This window comes from Toxorhynchites rutilus, chromosome 1 (genome assembly GCF_029784135.1).
Source record: "Toxorhynchites rutilus septentrionalis strain SRP chromosome 1, ASM2978413v1, whole genome shotgun sequence".
NCBI classification, from domain to species: domain Eukaryota; kingdom Metazoa; phylum Arthropoda; class Insecta; order Diptera; family Culicidae; genus Toxorhynchites; species Toxorhynchites rutilus.
The window spans coordinates 116,022,523-116,046,677 of NC_073744.1; the positions used below are offsets into that span (position 1 = coordinate 116,022,523).

At 42.4% G+C, this 24,155-nt stretch overlaps 2 protein-coding genes across 6 annotated transcripts in view; one reads left to right on the forward strand and one right to left on the reverse strand.

The window, feature by feature from the left end:
- The first annotated feature begins 2,158 nt into the window (after positions 1-2,158).
- Positions 2,159-5,497, forward strand: LOC129763469 (rhythmically expressed gene 2 protein-like). Its single transcript, XM_055762558.1, has 2 exons — positions 2,159-4,508; positions 4,564-5,497. The coding sequence occupies exon 2, from the start codon at positions 4,600-4,602 to the stop codon at positions 5,386-5,388; it is 789 nt and encodes a 262-aa protein (XP_055618533.1). The 5' UTR covers positions 2,159-4,508; positions 4,564-4,599; the 3' UTR covers positions 5,389-5,497.
- Positions 5,460-24,155, reverse strand: part of LOC129763460 (E3 ubiquitin-protein ligase highwire) — a 154,310-nt gene continuing 135,614 nt past the window's right edge. For all 5 annotated transcript variants that reach the window (XM_055762537.1, XM_055762539.1, XM_055762538.1 and 2 more), the window contains 4 exons: positions 6,297-6,952; positions 6,140-6,239; positions 5,982-6,083; positions 5,460-5,912 (listed from right to left, as the gene is read on the reverse strand). In XM_055762537.1, the coding sequence (XP_055618512.1) occupies positions 5,631-5,912; positions 5,982-6,083; positions 6,140-6,239; positions 6,297-6,952 (1,140 nt within the window). In that variant the 3' untranslated portion in view covers positions 5,460-5,630. The remainder of the gene's footprint in view (positions 5,913-5,981; positions 6,084-6,139; positions 6,240-6,296; positions 6,953-24,155) is intronic.

Below are 24,155 nucleotides of genomic sequence, written 5' to 3' on the forward strand. Positions count from 1 at the left end.
ATGATCGGCTGTGGGCGCTGACGTTGGCCAGCATCCCCCCGTCCCATATAAACATCCCGTGGTTCCAGAGCGCCGCGTCGGTAATGGTTTGGGAGGCCGTATCCAGGCGTGAGAAGCTCCCACTGATGTTTATCGAGAAAAACGTGAAATTCAACGCCACGTACTATAAGACCGAGGTTCTGGAGAATGTTGTGGCTCCGGCACTTCGGAACCTCTACGGGATCATTACGTCTTTTAATAGGACGGCGCACCGGCTCACAAGCCAACATCGTCCATGCGTGGTGTCGGAAGGATTTGACTGATTTTCTCGATAAGACTTTGTGCCCTCTCTGCTCCCAGTACCTTAATCCCCTAGATTTTTAGGTATGGTCGTAAATACTGGCCAAGCAGTGAGCACTATGGATCAATTTAAGAAGCTCATTTCTAAGATCTGGCACGAGATGCCGATAGACCAGATGCGTGCCGCGTGCGATGCTTTTGAGAAACGTCTCAATTTCGTCATACAGCACAAAGGGGTACTCCCAGGCAGTGTAGCAAAATCTCATACTCATTCTACTGGCAGCGCGAGAATATTGAGACGGCATCAAACTCAATCGCCAATGCTCCGCAGCTCATGACAAATGAACCGAACTAAATTACATGAAACCTAGACTCCGTCACGTTGAACATTCAATTTTTGCATTGGGCCTGATCACGAACGTCACTTCACGGTGAAAACGAAATGAAGTGCATACAACCTGCCATACAAATTATTTCGTTTTCACCGTGAAGCCCATTTGATCAAGCCCTTTATTTCCTACACTCATTCGTTTCACCGTCTCACTGAGAATGAACACCCGAAATATTCATACGCATCTTCGATCAACTGACAGTGGAAGAAAACAAAATTCCATTCAGAGAAATATCATATCACTGACACCGCGTCAGACTTTTATACAGCCATTCCATGCCAAACCGATATAGTGTTTTTTTATTAATCCAAAATATATTTTTATTAAGGCTCATATGGCGTCAGCCTGACGTGGCCGGAAGTTCAATATGTTAGTAATATGTAACCGATTACTCGCGGTTGGCTCGAGGTTAGTATTACAAGTGTTTTCGTTATTGTGATGTTGCTGTCTCCAATGATCTGTACGTGTGCCCGACACGGGATACTTCTTACTGGGATGGAGCTGACCACTATTTAGCAACGCCCCCCTAGTCTGTACCCCATATCTAGCGTGGTGCGTCTTCTCGACTCGAGGAATCCAGGATAGAATGGTCTATAGTGGTTCTAGTGGTATAGTGGGATAGAATGGTATATAGTGGTTCTCAGATTTTCGTCAAAGGTGGCAATTTTGTTCTTTATCGTAAAGCATTAGTATCATATCATAACTCAAAAACGAAAAAACAGGAAGTGGGTCATATCTGTGGTATAACCGCAAGGGTGACGTAGGACTATCGTTGATTTTGTGATCATTTGGTTTTAGTTGCATCTGAATCAATTCTGAATGAATGAATAAATGAATATTTGGGGCCTCAAGCGGAACCAATTTTCGATGCTGGTACTTTCGTGGTCACCTTTTCAGTGGCATCACTCTCCTCCTGATGGATTCCCTTCTGGCCTAAGGTACACAAACAGGCTCTTGGTGACATCGTTCATCAGCGCTTTCATGATGAACGAAGTTAGCTTCACCGCAACAGCGACAACATGCTCCAATCGCTGTTCAATTATATTTGAGTGGATTCCCGAGCGGCGCTCGCTTATATACCAATTGGTGATTTCAATAGCCTGTTTTGAAAGCAATTTTAAGGCTATTGAAACAAGTTTTTGGATCAAAATGTAACAATTATATAACGCGTAGCCATTTTTCTTTCGAATGAAGTGTTTATCATACCATTTCGTTCAGTTTTTTAGGAGCTAATAACGCTCAAAATCTCGGTCTCCAGCGTAACGCTTTCGTTTTCGAAACTTTGATTTTACACCCCGGTATAGGAATGAAAGACGTAGTCCTACGTCAAAATAGCATCTCTGATACCGGTTTCAGTTCATTTTCAGCTATCAAGAAAAAAATGAAAAAATATAGCGCCCTCTAGTCCATGGCCATGAAAACAATAAACAATAATCAAACAATCAATAATTACGAAAATAAAATCCTTTTCTTTTGCATGTTCATGAACATGAACATTCAGTGACAGTGACATGATCATGCCGGGGGTTTGGGTTAGATTCCCGTTCTGGCCGGCGGATTTTTCGTGAAACAAATTTCTTCCCACTTGCACTGAGATCACGCATGTTCTATAGCTTGCCATTCCAGAATACATTCAAGGCGTGTTATTCGGCATAAAAATCTCAACTAAGTACTACTAATAAAAATGACGCAAGTAATACCTACGTTGAGAAGGCAAAAGTTCCACTGGGAACGTTAGTGCTATCCAAGAAGATATTCAATGACATCGAGAATGAACTGATATTTCTGTCGATGAAACGAAGACTATATGAAAATGAAGGTAAAGGTGAACCAAAAATAATATCATTATAGGCACAGTGACAGAAAGAAGTGAAGAGTGTCGGTGGAGATATTTTGCACTGACAAATTTTGCTTTTCGATTTCAACATGCTCTCTCGAAAATTTGCATCCCTGTTCCCGGCTAATACGTCGCAACCGTTCTAAATAAACATTGCCTCAATAAAACTTGATGCAGAAAAGAATATTTTGTATTTTCATTTTTTTAACATATTTATAAAGTGCATTTGAGCTTTTTGAACACCCTTTAAATAGGGGCGCTTGAATTTATTCAGAAATAAAAATGGAATTTTGTTACATAAAAATCACTCTTATTTAACCATTCGTCTATACATTTTCGACATTTTTGCTGAAAGTTTTCATTATAATATAAAATTGTCTTCAAAAACAATTTTCGTATGAGATTTTTTCACCACCTTTGACGTACCCTTAACCCTCCTGTACTCGCGTGCAAAATCATAACACGTATACTCGCACACGGTGTCACAGACCGAAAATTGAACTTCTCTGTAATGTTGCCAATGTGTATTTTCCGGGCTTTATTGGCATTTATTTTAAGAAGAGGGTATGTTTAAATGAAAAACCTCCAGAAAATATGTTTTCTCCGTCTTTATTATGTTTTAATAGTCATCTAATTAGGCCTCCTCAAAACAGATTAATTTCTGATACTCAAATACAATTTACAAATAACGAAATTCGAATTTTTCACTGTTTTTCATTTAAAGTAAGCTACCGAATATAATTCATGGAAGTACAAAGAGCTATAAAATAACATAAAAACGAATTAATCGATTGTGGTTCGATTGGAGTAAGAATCAGAACATAGCATAACTGCATGTTCGAAACAAACATGTTTTTTACAATCCATGCAATTGTTGCGTGTTTTTCGGGCCTTTTATCGAAGAGAATAATGTATACCGACCTTCTAGATAATCACCAGACGATAAAGGTTCTGGAATATAAAGTTTGCATATTTCTAATATTCTTTGTCTCTTTATTCTTGGTAAACTAAAAACTAATGCCTTTTTATAGATAGGGCATAAAAAGATGATATAAAAGGATTTCTAGGAACTTCCTTTTCTTTCTCTTGTTTTCTTGTTGATATTGTCCATTAAAAAAAATTCCCCGAAACTGTAACTGTTAAAAATTACCATAAGCCACCGATTAGTTTATAGTTTACTGTTTACAATTCTTCCACGAGTGAAATTCTTTCACAAGTGTGTATATGTATGACCATTATACTTAGCGAATAACTATACGAAAGTCAAACATTTACATTTTGCTTTTGAACATATGAATCTAACGACGAATATATCGACCAATAGTTAATATATGGATCTGTTCAATCCAGTTACAAAAGGGACTGAAACCGAATAAGAATAGTCCGGTAATGATCTTATGCATTATATTCAATAAATATTCCACGCCACTAACATTAATTTATACATTTCATTCAACAATATTCTAGACTATGAAAAAAGGCACATGTCCAAAAAAGTTACTCCTATACTCGCGTCGGTGTGTCAGACCGAAAGTGTTGAAAAAGTGGCACACGTCCCCTTTGTACCAACACATGCGGTACGCTAAACGATGACGAACGACGAATAACGAAGCTAGAGAGAATCGCAAAGTCGTAGTGTTGATATTTTCTGAGAAATGAACGAATTATTGAATTCTCGGTCTGACAGACCAATGCGCGAGTATAGGAGTGTTAAACTAGTAAACGAAGCTCAATGTCGTCGACGCGAATACTTCATACAATGCTGTCGCTTTCCTAATGATATTCGAACAACTTAATAAAACCTGAACAACACTAGTTATTTTCAAATGAAACTGACAGCATTTCGCGATATCAGTGCTCGCTCGCTTTCTTTCAAAACAACTCAAATGTTTTGATAAATCTGTAGGTGCAATGTTATTGTTTACATTACATCAAATTGCGAAGATGTTGCATTGAGTAATACTGAACAAAGTATTGGACGAATGCTCATTGCAGAATAGGTAAGATGTATTTTAGTTGTAATAGCTTCTATAATTCCAATAACCGTAATTTTAGAGTGTCACAAGAACTACGACGATAACGGCAGCAACTATGATAAACACAGGGTCACATCTTGTGGCTAAAAATCTAGCCCGCTTCAAACTGATAACGTTCGATGTTACGGACACATTACTGAAATTTTCTCGACCACCCGAAATGCAGTACGCATTGGCAGCCAAACGACACGGATGCACCGACCTTAACGAACCGGCATTGGCTAAGTGTTTCCGATCGAACTTCAAAAGGATGGCTCGAGAGTATCCTAATTTCGGTAAGTGTTCTACCTACGATTGGCAGTGGTGGTGGCGGACCCTGGTGATGGACATATTCCGAGAGTCGCATGCTCATTTGGATCACGAACGGTTGAACCGAATAGCCGACGATCTGATAGAAGATTTCAAAACAAGTGATTGTTGGACTAAAACGGAAATGGCCGATGAAATACTTGAAACAGCTCGCGTACACTGTAAACATGTGGGAATAATTTCCAATTTCGATCCCAGATTGAGAGATATCATTGGTGTCATGAATCTACCGACAGTTGATTTTATCGTCACAAGTTACGAGGTTGGAGACCAGAAGCCTGGTGGAAAGATCTTCGAACATGCCCTAAGCCTGTGCAATTCTCGAGTGCTTCCTTGCGAAGCGCTTCATGTCGGAAATACTCCTCACCTAGATTACATGGGTGCAAAGCAAGCCGGTTGGTCGAGCGTGTTGGTCAATATAGATTCTGCGTCAGAAAAAGGAGTTTCTCTCGATCCAGAAATAAATCCGAAACATGTGTTTAGAAACTTCAGTGAGTTTATTCACGTGCTGAAGACTGTCGAGTTAAAATGGTAATATATACTTGTTCTGCTATTATTTTCTATTGGGTAGTGTTACAGTTTAAAAATTGTGTATAATATATTAAAAATACGCTGAATAAATAATGGGAAAATGTTTGAGATCAGTTGCTAGCAGTTGTATTTTTGCTAGTTTAAAAGAAATGTTTTCCTCCTTAGCTATAAACTACATAAAAACAAAGACTACACATCTTATATGTATAAATAGTTACCTGCTTCCTTTCAACATTAAAGATATTCTCAGAAGGTGTGAGCATTTCGGCAGATACCACAGCCCAAAGCGAATTCCTCTCCGGTAGCTGGATGTATAACATGCAAGGGACACTCTTCTCCGATCAGTTGTTTTGCTTTTGGACCAGCAGGACACTTGGGTAACTTGTTCTTGGGAATGTTGGTTAGCCTTTGGAAATCATCATGACATGTATCGCAAAAGTGGGTCGTCCCGAAGCAGAAAAATACTGCCACAGAACAACAGTAACGACACTTATACTCAAGGAAATCGGTGCCATGTTTTGGGCACATCTAAAATGAAAATTAATGAAAAAAATCAATGTGAGTGAATATTGTGAAAGAGTTATTCATATTTCATACCTTTGCCTTGACAACATCACTGCAACCACCACAAACCAATTCTTGTGGATCGAAATTTTCTCCCAGCTCAGCATCGCAACGAGCTTCCCCACCGTAATATGCCTGAAAATGTTGTTTTCAGTATTCATTATAAACATTCAGCTTGCAATTTTTGTTACCTTTTCACATTGACTGCATACGTAGTAAGCATACCGTTCCATGGCATGCGCAGCCAGGTCTTTACTTTCCAAATTCTTAGCAAATCCTTCATAATCCAACCTGAAACAGATACAATATGTGGGGACTGCTCAACCAAAATCCATGAAACAATATTACCGCATCAGAGCTTTCCTCTTCACATCGGTTTTGAGCGCAACGATGGGTTCCAAAATATCGGCCAGTGCCTTGTGCTGAATATCCATTTTACATATGGGACATTGGGAAAAGCCAAAACTGATCCTCGGTCCGTTCCACCGCCTGGTCAGAACGGCTTTACAGCAGTGGAAATGAAACACGTGGCCACATTCCAGCTGAATCGATGGTGCCGACGAAAGGGCTTCCGTGAAGCAAATCATGCACATGTCGTCCGCATCTTGGGTCAGTTTTGGTTCTTTATCATTGTTCAGTTTGTTCTCTGTGGTTAGACATTTTTGCTGCAAGCAAGGTAAACATTTCTCTTCGCTGATAATCCCACCACACAAATGACCACACGGATGAATCTTCGTACAGGCACTTGCGGCGTGTTCCTGGCATTGCTGATCGACGCAAACATTTCCCACCGCCAGGAGTCCAGTGGTTCCGGTTATACCACAGAATCGGCAAACACCGATAGCATTTGGAGGATCGCAAACGAGTGTGTTGTTCCCATTCCTGAACTCTAGCATTCCCTTGAGGGTTTTCGAATCTACCAGCGCCAACAACCAGAATAACTTTGCCCGTCCACAGCTTTCGTGAAGCTCGACGCGTATTGCCTCCTCTTCTTCTTTGCAAACCTGGAATGTAGGGATATATTTCCGAGTTAATTATTCAGATGAGCAACTAGTTTTATTAACGAGAAAAAAGAGAGACCATACAAATATGGATTACAATGGTGCCGCTTTAGCTGACGTTTGGCTCAGTTAGAATCCGGACTCACTGTTCATTTTATAGCAGCGGTCATAGTAGGCGTATCTGAATTTTTTTACCAGCAAATGTTCCATACCGTCTCGAATCATATTTCGGACGCTTAAGGCATACGATGCAGAAAACAGATCTAAACTTTATGCAAAGGTATTATTTGGTAGATATTTTTAATGAATTAGTTCAATGTGCTTTTAAGCTTTCTACTTTGGTACCTATTTGATTGAAAACATCAGAAAATCATCGAATAAAATGCTTTTAAAATGAAGCGAATAAGAATCAAACTTCGGACACTAAATCAAATTTCGGACAGATTGAATTCAAATTTCGGACACTTTATTTTGTAATTTTTTAGACGAAAATTACATTACACTTGACTATATTTTATAGTCAACTGCGAAACACTTACCAGGCAATCACAGTGAACTGTTAACGATGATGAGAACTGATGAAATACGGGAGAAATTTGAATATTTATGAACGGGTAAATTCTACGTGCTCACGCTAAACAAACGTCAAACACAAACGATAATGAGTAGTGCTGTTGATTTTTTTCTTACTATGCAATAATTCAAATGTAATTCTCAAATGAAGTGATAGGGAAACCAAGGAATTACTCTAAAGAAGAAATTGTGATATTAACTTCATAGTTATATCATCAGTGTATGATGTTGTCCGAAATATGATTCAAAACGGTACATGTTTGAAAATTCTGTATTTTTCGACGGTAAAAATTTCACGTCGATCCGTTTTGTTTTGAAAAAGTTGTGCAGGATGATAACCGAGAAATGAAATTTGATTTTGGACGCCCAGATTGAAAAGTCAGGCCAGGTACTGAAATCGCAAAATCACTGTGGCTAAATCGATCGTGTATGATGTGCTGAAACGTTACCGTGAACATACAACGAACAGATCAAAGGACGCGTCTTAGTAGAACTTACGATCGTAAGTTGAGATATGGACAACAATTAAGGCAAATCCGGGATTCTCGGATTACGAAATCGCAAAAAAACACAACTCTAACCAAAGAACCATCTGAAGAATCCGTACGCGAGAGTATTATCGTGACATCCGTGTCTTTAAGTAACCAAACAGGACGTCGAAACGAAATCTGATAGCCAAAAGACGTGCTCAGAAGTTGTACAACAAAGTTCTGACGAGGTACGAAGGATGCATGCTGATGGATGAGGAAACGTACCACAGTTTGGAGTTTGGACAGCTCCTAGGCCTGAAATTCTAGAAGGTCACTGTCAGAGGAGATGTCCCCAGCAAATTTAAGTTCGTTTTCGCTGATGAATTTGACAGGTAGGTCTTGATTTGGCAAGTGAATAGCAGCCGTGGAAAGAAAATATAGGTTCTCGTCACAAACAAGACAATAGACTCGGAAATGTATGAGGAAGAGTGCCTACAGAAACGCCTCCTTCCGTTTATTAAGGCCCAACAAAGTCCGGTGAAGTTTTCACCAGATTTGGCAAGCTGCCATTACAGTTGAGAGGTGCCTCAGTGGTGCCGTGACATTACATAGAAAAAGACCTCAATCTTCCCAAATCCACCCAATCGTAAAATATTGGACAATTGTCAAGCGGAAATTAGAAAAGAAAGTAACTCGGGATACTGCAAATGGTCATCTCGAATTTCAAAAAGTTACCCCATAAAAAATGTTCACCACCTCGAAAAAACGCCCTAAGCAAAATATCAGCTCAATCGGACTTAAAGGTGGGAAATACTGATAAAAAAAATAACATATCATTACAAACTATCATAACAAGTTCCTAAATTCAAAATTCAGGAACTTGTTATGATAGTTTGTAATGATATGTTATGTTTTTTATCAGTATTTCCCACCACAGTGTAACGTAGTTGAAAAGGATTTTTTCCTTAAGTTACATGAATAAAAATCAAATAAATAAATAAATAAATAAAGGAGAGTGGCGCGAAGCAGTCAAAGTTTGCGTTTTTTTTAAATCGAAAAATCATCCAAGCGCAGTCTGGGCTTTAGATATTGCATACTCCAGTTGGTCGTTCCAATTTAGCTTTTGGTCAAGCATGACATCTAAATATTCGTTTTTGGGTCTAGTTCGATTGTCCGGTCTTGAATTACTTGTGATTTTTCCTGTGCGTTTTATTTTTACGGATGCCTTGCAGGGCCTGCACCAATCCCCAATCTCGCCGGAGGACCATCGTGCACGGCTCTGTTTAGAGTCCCACGTTGGCACGAGGACAGTGAACAATCGCCCTTGACATGGGGAACAGACGCTAATTTGAGCCGCACCTCCATGGTGAACAGACGCTCGGATAGGCCCCCTTTTCCTGACAGCTTACCAAGATCCCACCGGGATTGGTTACCCGACCTTCACTATGGCTACTCGTACCCTACTCGGTACCGCGATGAGGTTTGGATAGGAGTTACTGGACAAGAAATTAGCGAACCGCGAATGGGGTTTCCTTTATGCCTCACTCCAGATCTAGGAGACAATTCAGTAAAGCGCCCTCTCTAACTTCTCTCCTCTCCTTCTCTCATATTTCAAAATCTTGTCTGGTAATTGATCCTTGACATCTTGCATGGTTGTTTTTCGGCTTCCTATTTTTTTCCCGGGTCTCCTCCAATTCAGGTGCTGGAATCGTGTCGTCGGGTGTGAGTACTCCTAAGTGCCTGTGCCTTTGAAATGTCGTCACAATATTGCATCCACCTTCACCACTTTCACTTCAGAGGATTACCAGCTTTGTGGGTATCTTTGCAGGGAATGCTCTGCTCACCACTGTTACCTAGGAGGCTGCGAAGTTGATGCACCATTGGTCGTTATTGCTCTGGGTATGTAGGCAGTTCGGTGCAATTGCCGGTCTATACGTTTCCTTCTTTCCAATTTAAGCGTTCATGTCACCCATTGTGCATAGTGCATAGAACACTTCTTTCTCGTCTTCGGTTCTTCTTTCATGTGGACAATGCACGTTCATGATGCTGCAGTAGAGATGGGCAAAACGGTTCGTTTCAGTGAGCGGCTCAGTGCCGTGCGCTCAATGAAAAGAGCCGGCTCATTTGAGCGGCTCGACGGCTCTTTTCAAGAACTGGTTTATTCGGATATGTAAATAATGGAAGACGTAAAAAATAGTGTTTAAAACGATAATCAGTGCAGAGAAAAGTAAAAATATTACTTTACTGAAGGTTTTCTCTGATATATTTCCATCACAATGATCTTCTTTGTTTTTTTATTTATAAACATTATCTTTTCAATGTTATCTGATGAAAGTCTACTACATCTTTCACTGCAAACTTGTCTTGTTTTCGGAAAAACTCGCTCACATGGTACTGAAGTCGCCGGAACACATAATATTTTCAAAAAAACAAGATGGAGCTGCGGAGAGATAGATTTCTCGCGTAACTTTTGAAAAGGTCCAATGTAACATTTTCGTCAGCTCGAGAAAAATGAAGTTGAAGACCCGAACATTATTCCGCGAATTGTTTTAAAAGGTATCGATCTTTATCACTACTTTTACCACTAGCAGTCAACAATAACTCTGAAAAACCAATCGTAACAGTTGTTCCGTGATTTGAGCTTATATTTGAAGCCTCGGAGCGAAAAATGTTACATTGGACGTTTTGACTGCCCCTGTTTGCACATTGGACATATTACGTCTCACGATAAGAATTTGAAACTAACTACTGAAGAACAATCGAAACATCAGCATTTCGTTCTAAAGACAGATTATTATTGTTATCACTCGATGAATTGCACTGACATAGATAACAACACCTGAAAGAAACAGAAACTCAAAACGACCGACTTCGACTTCGACGACTTCGTGTTGTTTTGATTGCTTTGTTACTTCGGACGTTTCGAGCGTCGGAGGAAAGAGGCATCTGAAGTAACAGCCGAGTGCTTAAAATCTGAATCTGTACATTGGATATTTTTTGCATCGGCGATTAAAAGATGAAGAAGATAGATACGTGAACGATTGTTTTTGTAATGCATTCAATGAATGAAAACTAATAGCGTGCGTCCATTAACTGGATTTGTTTACATTTGTTACATATGTTACTGAACTTTTTTTGTCCATTGATTACAATGAGATCTAGCTCATAGATTCAGGGTCGTTTCGGATGTGAGGCGTTCTAAATCACGACAACTAGTTTTTAGACTAAACTAACCTTAACATTTATTGTTCACATACATTTTCTTTGTCTCCGGATCCACCCAAGTCACCACGCCACGTCTCCTGCTGCTGCTGCTGCTGTTGCTGGTTCCCGATGTCGTGGATGACTCCTCTTCATGAACTGCCGGTATTCCGGCGGGAAAATCTCTGCTGTCACGCAATGCTGCGCGTGATGACGTAACATGGTGTACGCTCTCTCAAATAACTCCACAATTCTTGGGCGTAGGCCGTGGCACTTTGAAAACTGTCACACGGCTTTCCGTTCACTTGCACGAACGTTTTCTGGGATTTTTCCACAGGAATTTCGATCCCTACTTTCTCACTCGAGTTACACCGTTGATGTGTGATATAATCACCGGCGGATAATTTCCACAGAACGTGTGGTTTAACAACGTGTTGCCTCTTAGACTCTCGAGGGCCGAATCGTCCTCTTACACGTCATTCGACGTCCTTTTATTATCTCTCCCATTCCTATTGACCAGACATGGCGGGAACTGGATCCTTGGCTGTGGTGAATATGGCATGGTAGCTTGGGTGACTGGTGGCAGGCTTGGGCGGCGGTTGGTTGAAGTTTTACATTATATAAATGATATTTCGAGTTTACAATTGTATTTTAGTATAAGGTATCGATTGTATTTTTACTACAAATAAAACAGAAATTCTATTTCAATCGAAAAACATTAGTTTGTTTCAAGCGTTACGAGTGGTGAATACAATAATGAGCCGACTTCATACACAGTAAATACATATGTTACCGCACACTGGTAATACATAGGACCTTTTCAAAAGTTACGCGAGATTTCCTTTCATTCCACCGGAACGAAGGGTCACTTAGTCTCAGCAAGTGGTTCCGCTAAATAATTATCTACAATAGATGTTGCAGCCGGTTTTGGATCATGTGAGGATCGAAGATTGCCAATCAATGCATCAAACTCCTCCCATACAGATGACAGCGCTTCATCACCAACGATTTGCGGTAGTTTCGTAAATGTGTATTCTATGGATGTCATTAATAGCATTATTAGCATCCTTAACGACTGGTGTGCATAGATGTACTTTCTGTTATCCCCAAAATCTTTCTGCTTGAAACAAGGATCTAACAGCATTGGTTAGGCTACTAATTCGTCTAACTCAAGATTTGTAAATCACTTTACCAGCTCAGAAATCAATTCTTTACACAAATTTTTTATAATCACTAGAACTGATTTCTCTTGATCGATATATATATTTTTTTTTTTTTATAAATTCGTTTATTTTTACAGGCTCAGTTACATAAGTTCAAAGGAGCCGAAATCTTAAATATATTTTTAAAACTATATATATGAACAATTTTCTTAAATCTATGGTTAGTAATGTGGGAAACCAATTACTCGCGGTGGACTCGAGATTAGAAGGGTGACATATTTTTCTCAGGAAAAGGATGGGGTATAAGGGAATTATTACAATGTTGATAATCACACACACTCAATTCTTAAATTTATTCGTACATCTATTGTGAATTTACATTTCATTCTCCTGTTTATAGCAAGCAGTCACTCACAAAGGAAGAAATGGAGGGTATAAGGATATAAGGATAATCACACACGAACATCGATAGATTTAAGGAAAACATATATTTGGGACATGTAATCAAGGTCTAACACATCTCTCACCGGCACATTGGGCTGCCTTCCTCTAGCCCTAAGGGAGTTCTCTAAATTCGATCTGGCAACAAGATACACCTCACACGACCAAACAACGTGTTCGATGTCGTGGTAACCTCGGCCACAAACGCAGATATTGCTGCCGGCCAGATTGAAACGAAAGAGTAGCGCGTCTAACGAACAGTGATTGGACATGATCGGGAGAAGGTGCGAATAAAGTCCCGACTCAAGTCCAGACTTTTGAACCATGGTTTGAGGCTAACCTTAGGGATAATCGAGTGAAACCACCGGCCCAATTCATCTTTGTTCCATTTGCGTTGCCAGTTAGCAATGGTATTTTTACGGACTAAAGAGTAAAATTCATTGAAGGCGATTTGACGCTGATAAATATCGCCTTCAATCGCACCTACCTTTGCTAATGAGTCAGCCCTCTCATTACCCGGAATTGAGCAATGAGAAGGGACCCACACAAAGGTATTGACATAACAGCGTCTGGATAAAGCTCTCAAAATTTCTCGTATTCTCTCAAGGAAGTACGGCGAGTGCTTTTCCGGCCTCACTGAACGGATAGCTTCGACGGAGCTAAGACTATCCGTTACAATGTAATAGTGTTCAACAGGTCGTGAGGCGATGCTGTCCAGCGCCCAGTGTGTCGCTGCCAATTCAGCAATATACACTGAGCAAGGAAACTGAAGACTATGGGAGGTGCTGAAAATTTTGTTGAACACTCCAAATCCTGTGAACTCGTTTATAGTGGACCCATCAGTAAAGTACATATTATCACAACTGATACCCCCATACTTTGCATCGAAGATCGTTGGAGCGATCCTCGATCGTTGATAATCTGAATATTCATGGATATCTTGCTTCATGGACAGATCAAAATGTACAGAGGAATTGATGTAGTCAGGAAAACAAACACGGTTGGGAATATACGAAGAAGGATCAACCTGCATGGAGATGAATTCATGATATGAGCTCATGAATCCTGAATGAAAATTTAGCTCGATCAGCTGCTCAAAATTTCCGATCACCAATGGGTTCATAACCTTACACCGGATGAGGAACCGAAGAGATAATAAATTGAAGCGATCTTTTAGTGGGAGTACGCCTGCCAAAACCTCGAGGCTCATGGTATGCGTTGAGGGCATACATCCCAACGCAATACGGAGACAAAGATATTGAATTCGCTCGAGTTTAATTAAGTGTGTTTTGGCAGCTGATTGAAAACAGAAACTGCCATACTCCATCACTGAGAGGATAGTTGTTCGATACAACATTATAAGATCTTCGGGATGGGCTCCCCACCAGGTGCCGGTAATTGTACGAAGAAAGTTTATTCTTTGTTGACATTTTTTACTCAGATACCTAATATGGGCCCCCCAAGTACATTTGGAGTCGAACCAAATCCCAAGATACTTGAATGACATAGCGTGAGTGATCGGTTTACCCAAAAGTTGAAGCTTTGGTTTTGCTGGTCTATGCTTCCTAGAAAAAACCACCATCTCTGTTTTCTCCGTGGAGAATTCGATCCCTAGCCCAATGGCCCAGGTTGAAAAATTGTTCAAAGTATCTTGTAAGGGTTCTTGTAGGTCGGATTCTGTTGATCCTACGACAGAGACCACTCCATCATCTGCAAGTTGTCTTAGGCTGCAATTTTGTGTAAGGCAATTGTCGATGTCGCTTACATAGAAGTTGTACAAAAGTGGGCTTAAACATGAGCCCTGGGGGAGGCCCATGTAAGAGACCCGACTTACTGCCGAATCTCCGTGAGAAAAGTTCAAATGCTTCTCACAAAGCAAGTTATATAACATATTATTCAATAGAGGCGGCAGACCCCGAGAGTGTAATTTGTCTGACAAAACCTCTATTGAAACAGAATCAAAGGCCCCCTTTATGTCCAAGAATACTGAAGCCATTTGTTTTTTTCCGGCGTAAGCCATTTGAATTTCTGAAGAAAGCAACGCAAGACAATCATTCGTCCCCTTGCCCCTGCGGAACCCATATTGTGTATCTGAGAGTAGGCCATTTGTTCCAACCCATCGATCAAGGCGAAACAAGATCATTTTCTCCAACAATTTCCGTATACAAGACAGCATTGCTATTGGGCGGTACGAATTGAAGTCGGACGCGGTTTTTCCGGGTTTTTGAATAGCTATAACTCGTACTTGTCTTCAATCATCTGGAACAATATTATGCTCCAGAAACCGATTGAATAAATTCAACAAGCGATGTTTCGCCACATCAGGAAGGTTTTTCAGCAAGTTGAACTTAATTCTATCCGATCCCGGAGCAGAATTGTTACATGAAAGCAGAGCAAGAGAGAATTCTACCATCGAAAACTCGGAATCAAGATCGCACCTATCTTGTGGTATATCTCGAACAATTTTTTGCGCAGGAGCGGAATCAGGACAAACCTTTCGTGCAAAATTAAAAATCCATCGATGTGAATATTCTTCGCTTTCATTTGTTGAAGAGCGATTTCTCATGTTTCGAGCCACTTTCCATAATTTTTTCATTGACGTTTCTCGTGACAAACCTCCCACGAAATTTCGCCAATACGCACGTTTTTTCCCTTTGGTCAAATTTTTGAACTGATTCTCAAGGGTTAAATACGTTTGAAAATTTTCAGGGGTTCCACGTTTCCGAAAAGCTTTAAATGCATCCGATTTTTCTACATAAAGCTTTGAACATTGGCTATCCCACCATGGATTGGGAGGCCTTCGGCGAATGGTGGAACCTGGGATGGGTTTCGTTTGAGCGCGAACCGCGCTGTCATGGATCAAACGAGAAAGGAAGTTATACTCCTGCAATGGAGGTAAACCATCTCTGGAATTGATGGCTAGAGCAATCGCGTCCGCATATTTTTTCCAGTCAATCTGTCTTGTGAGGTCATATGCCATGTTTATAGATTCAGAAGAATTCGACCCAATGGTGATGGAAATTTTGATTGGCAAGTGATCACTACCGTTGGGATCCTGGATTACATTCCACTTGCAATCTAACGATAGTGAATTCGAGCAAAGCGAGAGGTCAATAGCGCTTGGGTTAGCAGGAGGTTTAGATACACGTGTTGTTTCCCCAGTGTTCAAAACGGTCATATTGAAACTGTTACAAAGGTCATATATCAACAATGAACGATTGTCGTCGTACTGTTCCCCCCAGGCAGTTCCGTGAGAGTTGAAGTCTCCCAAGATCAATCGTGGCTCAGGAAGGAGTGAGCACATGTCATCAAGTTGTTTGCGGCTAACCGCAGCTCTCGGAGGCCAATACAAGCTGACAATACAGAGGTCTTTGCCTCTGATATAATATTGATCATGTCAAATTATCAGTCGGGAGAGTATAGCAGTTTTCGATAACGACACAGTTTTCTCCCCGTTTTATATCTCAAACGTTTTTAAAATATTTCGAATGGAATGTTTTTATGATTAGCTATATTATATTAGTCGCATCATTTCATTCGATACCCTTATGCGGGTTGGCTTTATCATAAATAACTGTGATTTACCAGTCAAGCCCGTTCATCTGATACCCATATGATGGGCTTTTCAGAGGGAATGTAGTCTACCATTTCGTAACGGTCGCCATTCTGGATTTACATTTTTCATGAATAACTGTGTTCTACTAGTCAAGTACTTTCATTTGATACCCATATTGATGAGGTTTTGGCAAAATATGTAGTCTGTCATTGTTGCGACCCAGTCGTGACCACAAGCGTTTCGGGACCCTTTTGAGCAAACTCGTTGTTAAGTTGGAGAATGCTTTAAGCTAGAAGTTTTATTTCATGAGAGTTATAATATAATGTTTAATTCAGTGTAAACTTACATTTATAGTCCTTTTTTGTGTATTTCGCTATCTGTGTCGGACTGTTGTGCAACGTTTTCTAACTTTATCTGTTTCGATGTAAATATATGTTATTTTCCATGTTTGGTGTAATTCAATGTTGTGTGTACTTACAATAAGTTTAATTTGTTAATTTAAATAAGTTTCAATGTTCAATTATCGTAATTTCTCTATTTAAACTTCCACGTTTGTACTTCCTATCGATCCTTCTATTGTTTTGTGTTTGTTTACTTCCCTATCTGCTATTGGTCTATCCCTATTGGTCTATTTCTTTTGATTGTTTGAATGTGACAATTGTCAACTGCCCTTCAGAAGTTTCCTTTACGACAACTGAACGGTTGACAGGGTGGTCAGGCTAATCGGTTTCCCCAACAATCCCCGACCCGTATTGCTGGACATCCCTTCCAGCTGTACCATCATTCAGCACCTCAAGCACTGCCAGTCCAGTAACCGGTCTCTGTAGCACGCCATTTACCGTCTGAACATCTACACTCCGAACTCTGCCGTCCTTTCCCTTGTAGACCTTCACAACCCTGCCTCGTACCCAACCATTGCGCGATTCTTTGTTAACCAATAACACCAAATCTCCTGGTTGAACAGGTTTAGAGTCCGTAAGCCACTTGGAACGGCAGTTGATGGATGGAAGATACTCCTTGATCCACTTTAGCCAGAACTGGTCCAAGAGATTTTGAATCGTATCCCAGTTGGTTCTAAGAGCTTTCCCGGTACCTATGGGCTTTGTTGGCTGGACTACGCCACTGGAACTCAACATCATGAAGTGGTTAGGCGTTAGCGCCTCGCCGTCCTCTGTCTCCAAAGGCACGTAAGTCAATGGTCTTGAGTTGACAATCGATGCAGCTTCAGCCAGGAACGTACGGAATGTCTCATCATTCGGCTTCTTGATGGTAGAGATAGTTCGTAAAGCTGTCTTCACAGAACGCACTAAGCGCTCCCAAACTCCGCCCATGTGAGGGGCGGCAGGCGGATTGAAGTGCCATTGCGTCTCACTATTGGTGAAAGTTCCTGCCATTGATCTGTTGATGTTCGCAATTTCCTCTCGTAACTCCCTGCTTGCACCAATGAAATTTGTGCCCTGGTCGCTGTAGATCTCCTGCGGTGCACCTCGCCAGGCTATAAACCGTCGAATAGCTAGCTTGCATGCTTCTGTTGACAAGCTACCGACTGATTCCAAGTGCACGGCACGAACAGTCAAACAGGTAATCAGCATCACCCAGGTTTTCACCTCACTTCTTCCTGATCGTATCGGAAAGGGACCACAGTAGTCCACACCGATGAAGGTGAAGGCACGAACGTAAGGGGTTACCCTGACTTCTGGGAGTGGAGCCATCCTAGGAACCCTTGGGGTGGATCGGTAAACAGCACACCACCGGCACTGCTTCGCAACTCTTCGAATTAATGTCCGTAGGCAGGATATATGGAACTTCTGTCGCATCTCGTTGAGTACTGTTTGGCCGTTCCCGTGTGCATACCGCCGATGATACCATTCAACAAGCAGCTCCGTGAAACGGTGGTCCTTAGGCAGAATCACCGGGAATTTCGCATCATATGTGGTATGCGATGCATTGCTGAGTCGCCCATCTATTCTCAATATGCCATTGGCGTCGATAAACGGAGACAGCTTCCGAAGTTGACTACATTTTTCCAATTTTCTGCGCTCATGTGGTTGCAACTGCTCGTTTCCCCGCAGGATTGTTAGCTCATCAGGATAAGATTCTGCTTGCACCCACCGCCATACTGTCAACTCAGCTTCCAAGATTTCCTGTCGAGAAAGTACTGGGGAACAGGTTATTTCTGCGTCGTATTTCTTCTTCGTTATTGCACTGAAACGCCGAACATAACCAATGGCTCTTAATAAACGCTCGAGTTTGGAAAATCTCCTGTAATCAACTGTAGTTTCAACCGGCGCCCGATGGTGCTGGTTTGCAACGTAGACTGGACGCAGTTCTTCTACTGTGTCAGATGTCGGTAGATCTTGATTTGGCCACTCTGATTCATCTGCGTAAAGATACTCCGGGCCACAAAACCACCGACTGTCCTTCTGGAAGTTGGGCCCTTTCCCCCACTTAGTAGCCTCATCTGCTACATTAAGACGTGTAGGCACCCACCTCCACTCGTCCAAGCTTGTTTCATCCAGGATTTCGGATACTCGGAAAGCGACAAACTGACGGTACTTCCGTTGATCAGATCTTATCCATGAAAGGACCGTCCTAGAATCGCTCCAAATGACGCGTCGATAGATCGGCAGCGTATGACTTTGCTGTATGGACTTCATCAGACGAGCGCCAATAACCGCCGCCTGAAGTTCTAGCCGTGGTACCGACATAGGCTTCAGTGGAGCCACCTTAGTTTTAGCTGCAACGAGCGAGCATCGAACCTGGCCATGGTCTACCATCCGGAAATAGGCGACGCAAGCGTAGGCCGCTTCGCTTGCGTCTACGAAGACATGTAGTTCAAGGCTCTGCAAACTGCTGGAACTGTAACCCGGGAAATAACACCTTGGTATTCCGATTCGACTCAAACTGTGAAGAACTTCTACCCAGCGTCGCCAAGTGTCATGTAGTTCTCCGGGGATTGCTTCATCCCAGCCAATACCGGTACGCCATATATCCTGGATCAGACACTTCCCATGAATCACGAATGCAGCTACTATTCCAAGAGGATCGAAAATACTCATAACCACCCGTAAAACTTGGCGTTTAGTCGGTGCGCTCGTTCCATTGATCAGCAATTGGACATCTTCTCGAAATTTGACTGCGAATGTGAATGTATCTTCCTTCGGCTTCCACACCATTCCGAGTACCTTCTCAGTACTCGTTCCTTTGTCAGCCATGAAATTTTTCGTGATCTGCTGGCTTGAGTCCCCGACCCGTCGAGTGACCAATTCCGAATTCGACAACCAGTTCCGGATTTCAAAACCGGCTTTAGCGTGAACTTTTTTCACCTCAAGCGCTAACTCCACGGCCTCTTCGTCCGTGTCTAGGCTGTCGAGGTAGTCATCCACGTAGTGGTTTTCGATGATAGCTACAGCCGCTTTTGGGAACTGATGTTTCCACTCCTCGGCGTTCTTGTTCTTGACGTAATGAGCCGAACATGGCGAACACGTCGATCCAAAGGTCGCAACGTCCATGACGTACTCTTGAGCTGGCTTTCCTGGTTCATCTCGCCACAGGAATCTCTGCGCCTGCCGATCTTCACGCCGAATCTGTATCTGATGAAACATCTCTTTGATGTCTCCTGCAATGGCAATTTGACGTTGTCGGAAGCGATATAGCACCACTGTGAGCGAAGTCAGCAGATCCGGGCCCTTCAGCAGCATAGAGTTGAATGATACTCCCTCTACCTTGGCCGCGGCATCCCAGATGACTCGTATCTTCTCCGGTTTATTGGGATTCAACACTACTCCCAATGGTAAATACCACACCCGTCTAGGGTCACTGTTGACTGACTCTTCTCTCGACAATTTGTGTGCATAACCCTTATGCTGATAGTCGACTACCTGCTGGTTAATGTTACTATACAATTTCGGATTCTTCGCCAGCCTTCGCTCGAGACATTTCAACCGCTGCTCTGCCATATCCCGACTGTCGGGGAATTCAACGTAGTCGTGCTTCCAAAGCAGACCCGTCTGAAATCTTCCAGTTGAAGTTCGGATGGTGGTTTCGCTCAAAATCTCTCGAGCACGACGATCGTCCTCTCCTTCTACCTCTGGTACAACGGCAACGCATATACTCTCAACGGAGAAGAATTCTTTTACGGTATCGTGCAACTCTTGATCGGTCGACCGAGCACAGATGTGAAGATGTCGCTGCTCAAGCGTGCCCTTGAAGCCTTCCACTGTTCCGAAAATTGTCCAACCAAGCCTTGTTTTAGTGGCAACAGGTTCGTACGTCTTTCCTTCCCTTTTCTTCAAAGTGACCAGCAAACTGGCATTGTCCACTCCGATAAGGATTCGAGGAACTGCTCTGTCATAACTCGCTACTGGTAGACCTTTCAAGTACTCATACTTTTCTGCTAACTCTGGATATCGCAGGGACTGCGGTGGAAGATCAAGCTTCTCCACTGTACGTACGTCGTTCAAAGCATGCTGTCTATTGTCGTTTACACCAGCGATTTGCAATTGAATTGACTGTGACTTCGCTTCGATTCGTTTTATGCCACTGGTCCACTGTAGACAAAGCGGTTCAACCTCGCCTGTAACACCAAGCTCTTTCGCAAGCTCCTGCTCGACCAATGTGAAGGATGATCCATCATCGAGGAACGCTAACGTAGTCACTGACGAGTCTTTTCCATAAATGGTGACTGGGAGAACTCGAAAAAGGGTAGGACGTGGCTGTAGTCGATGGAGGTTAATTGTGCCTGTGGTAGTCGTTGATGGTGGAATCCTTGGATTTGATGATGCTTCTGGTCTCCCAGGGTGAAGCAATTTGTGGTGACGTAGTTCACAACCATTCATTCCGCATAATGTGGCTTTACATGGCCACTTACCATGCGGGATCAAACAGCGCCTGCACACGTTCGTTTGCTGAACCAATTTCCATCGATTCTCAATGTTTGCACTAAGAAAACTGCGATAATCCTTTACTTTATGACCCTCCTTTTTGCACACCAGACATGGCTTCGGTCTTTCGATAACCTTCGGGGTTCCACTGCTATTCCACTTTTGCTCATCACGTTGTTCGTGCTTCGTAGCTTCTTCGGTGGAATGTGCGTTCAGGAAACCTTTTTCCTTTCCTTTCTGCTTATCAGATCTCCCTGCCTCCGTCCAAAGTGTGACCTTACTGGCGGCAGAAACGATCGTTGACATGTAATCCCCGAATGCTCTCATGTCCACCACAAACAGTTGACGTTGATACAGACCCCAATCTAATTTTATGTTGGCTGGCAATTTGTCCACCAGCTCTTCGAGTAGAGTAGGGTTCGACAAATGGGCTTCCATTCCCATCGATTGGAGATGACTGCATAGGTTCTGCACGACGAGTCCGAAGTTTACTAAGCTTTCCAACTTATCCGCTTTGGGAGCAGGCGTAGAGTGAACCTTATTAAGAACACACCGAACTATCAATTCCGGCCGACCATAGAGAGTGTGCAGCGTCGCCATTATCTGCGGCACGGACGATGGATGAAGTAGGTGACATCGAACAGCTTCCCGTGGTTTACCCTTGAGGCAACGTTGTAGCCTCATCAGATTTTCTCCATCCGAATAGCCACACATAGCAGTAGAATTGTAGTAACTACTCGCGAAGAGTGGCCATTCCGTTGGGTCTCCTGTGAACTCTGGCAAATCTTTCGGAGCAACGTGTCTAGCGGCGATTTGTTGCGCTGTTGGCCCAAACATCGGCACCTGGGGTTGAATGGAATCGGGTACGACATTTGATGCTGCCCCGAACTGCTGAATACCTGTCGCGCACGAAGTAGCTTGTTGACCAAGACCAGGAATTGTGGGAGCAGCGAAACTTTGTCGTGCGCCTAAACCGAATACAGGAGGATACTGACCAACACTCGGAACACAAGAAGTTTGCGGAATACCCAACCGTGGTGATTCTTGCACTAATCTATCAACAACTACCGGCGAGGTTATTGGATACGAATAGCTGGAAACGCTCAACCCTTGTTGATTAGACAATGAACGTGGAGAAATCACTGATGCCGTGAACGTACTAACGGGATTCCGAACGTTATCAACGGTGGACTGAGACGAGGTATACATTTGGATCGATGGAATGTAAGCAGAATTCAAACTATGGACCTCACGTGAGAGGACTGGCGGATACCTGCCAGTATTTAAATCTTTCACACACTGTGTTGTGGTACCTACTATACTACTACCAACTATACAATCATGTGGTAAGAAATTATTCATAGTACTCGACTGCGGTTGGTTCACCATCGGAAGCGGTACATTCGGAGGGAACCTACCTATCTGCTGTGTCTTACTACTAATTGTAATTGGTATTGATGCACTACTGGCTAGAGCAGCGCTGGAAGCTGGATACCACTCTAACTGCTGCAGACTTCGTTCATGCTGCCGCTGTTGAACACCACTCAGCTGTTGATGATGCACTGGGCGGTAAAACTCCTGAGTGCCGGATGCTGACGCAGGTGAGATGACCATACTCACTACCGGTAGCAGGTCCTGCTGACGGGATGTAACTGGTGAGATCTGCAAGGCTGGATAGCTCGGCAGCACTGGAAGTTGTATGCTTTGCTGAACCATAGCACCACTCGTTACTACGCCGTTGTGCGTATTGGAGGCTAACGATGCAGCAGGAATTTGATTGGTAAAACAATCAACCGCAGAAGAGCTAGCTACTTGGCCGTCATCCTGGTTCGGGGCAGACGTTCGTTTGGGTAGCGTTCCAGTGGATGACGTGGTTCCGGTGGGAATTTCGTTGTTTCCGATACCGGCGACCATGGTCAACTCTTCCTGCTTATCCACCCATCCTTGAACTGTGCTCCGAGCGCTGCGGACACTACGGTTGCTCCGTCCACTTCGGTCATCATCGTCTTCATCAATTCCCGCTTGCAGAATCTCGTACTTCTTCTCGATGAACTGCTTTTCCAAATCCAGCTTATCCTGCAACCCCTTCTCTCGCATAGCCTTCTCCTCGGCTAGCCGTTGGAGTTCGAGCTCTCGCTTAGCACGAGTACTCGAAGAGGACGATTTTCCGGACTTTGATCTAGGTGGTGGAGGTGGAGTGGTACATTTTGCACAGACGAAGCACTCGTTCTCAACACCTTTATCCACGCCAGCACACGAAAAGTGAATCCACTTCGAACAGACATCGCACTGGACCATCCACTGGTCTGCAGTGTTCGGTCGCGTGCACATGATGCAATCCCGTGCATCCACTTCGTCTTCGGTTACCTGCCGCATCAAACTCTTCCTCTTATTCCTCAAAGACATTGCAATTATGTACTTCGACTAGCCGATGTCTTTGGAACAATAAATCGCTCGTCGAGTTTGAGGTTAAATTCGCGTATAAATCTTAAAGATTGTTGCGACCCAGTCATGACCACAAGCGTTTCGGGACTCTTTTGAGCAAACTCGTTGTTAAGTTGGAGAATGCTTTAAGCTAGAAGTTTTATTTCATGAGAGTTATAATATAATGTTTAATTCAGTGTAAACTTACATTTATAGTCCTTTTTTGTGTATTTCGCTATCTGTGTCGGACTGTTGTGCAACGTTTTCTAACTTTATCTGTTTCGATGTAAATATATGTTATTTTCCATGTTTGGTGTAATTCAATGTTGTGTGTACTTACAATAAGTTTAATTTGTTAATTTAAATAAGTTTCAATGTTCAATTATCGTAATTTCTCTATTTAAACTTCCACGTTTGTACTTCCTATCGATCCTTCTATTGTTTTGTGTTTGTTTACTTCCCTATCTGCTATTGGTCTATCCCTATTGGTCTATT

Excerpts from the sequence above, each read along its gene's own strand:
- LOC129763469 (XM_055762558.1), top strand. The coding sequence starts at position 4,600 with ATGATAAACACAGGGTCACATCTTGTGGCTAAAAATCTAGCCCGCTTC.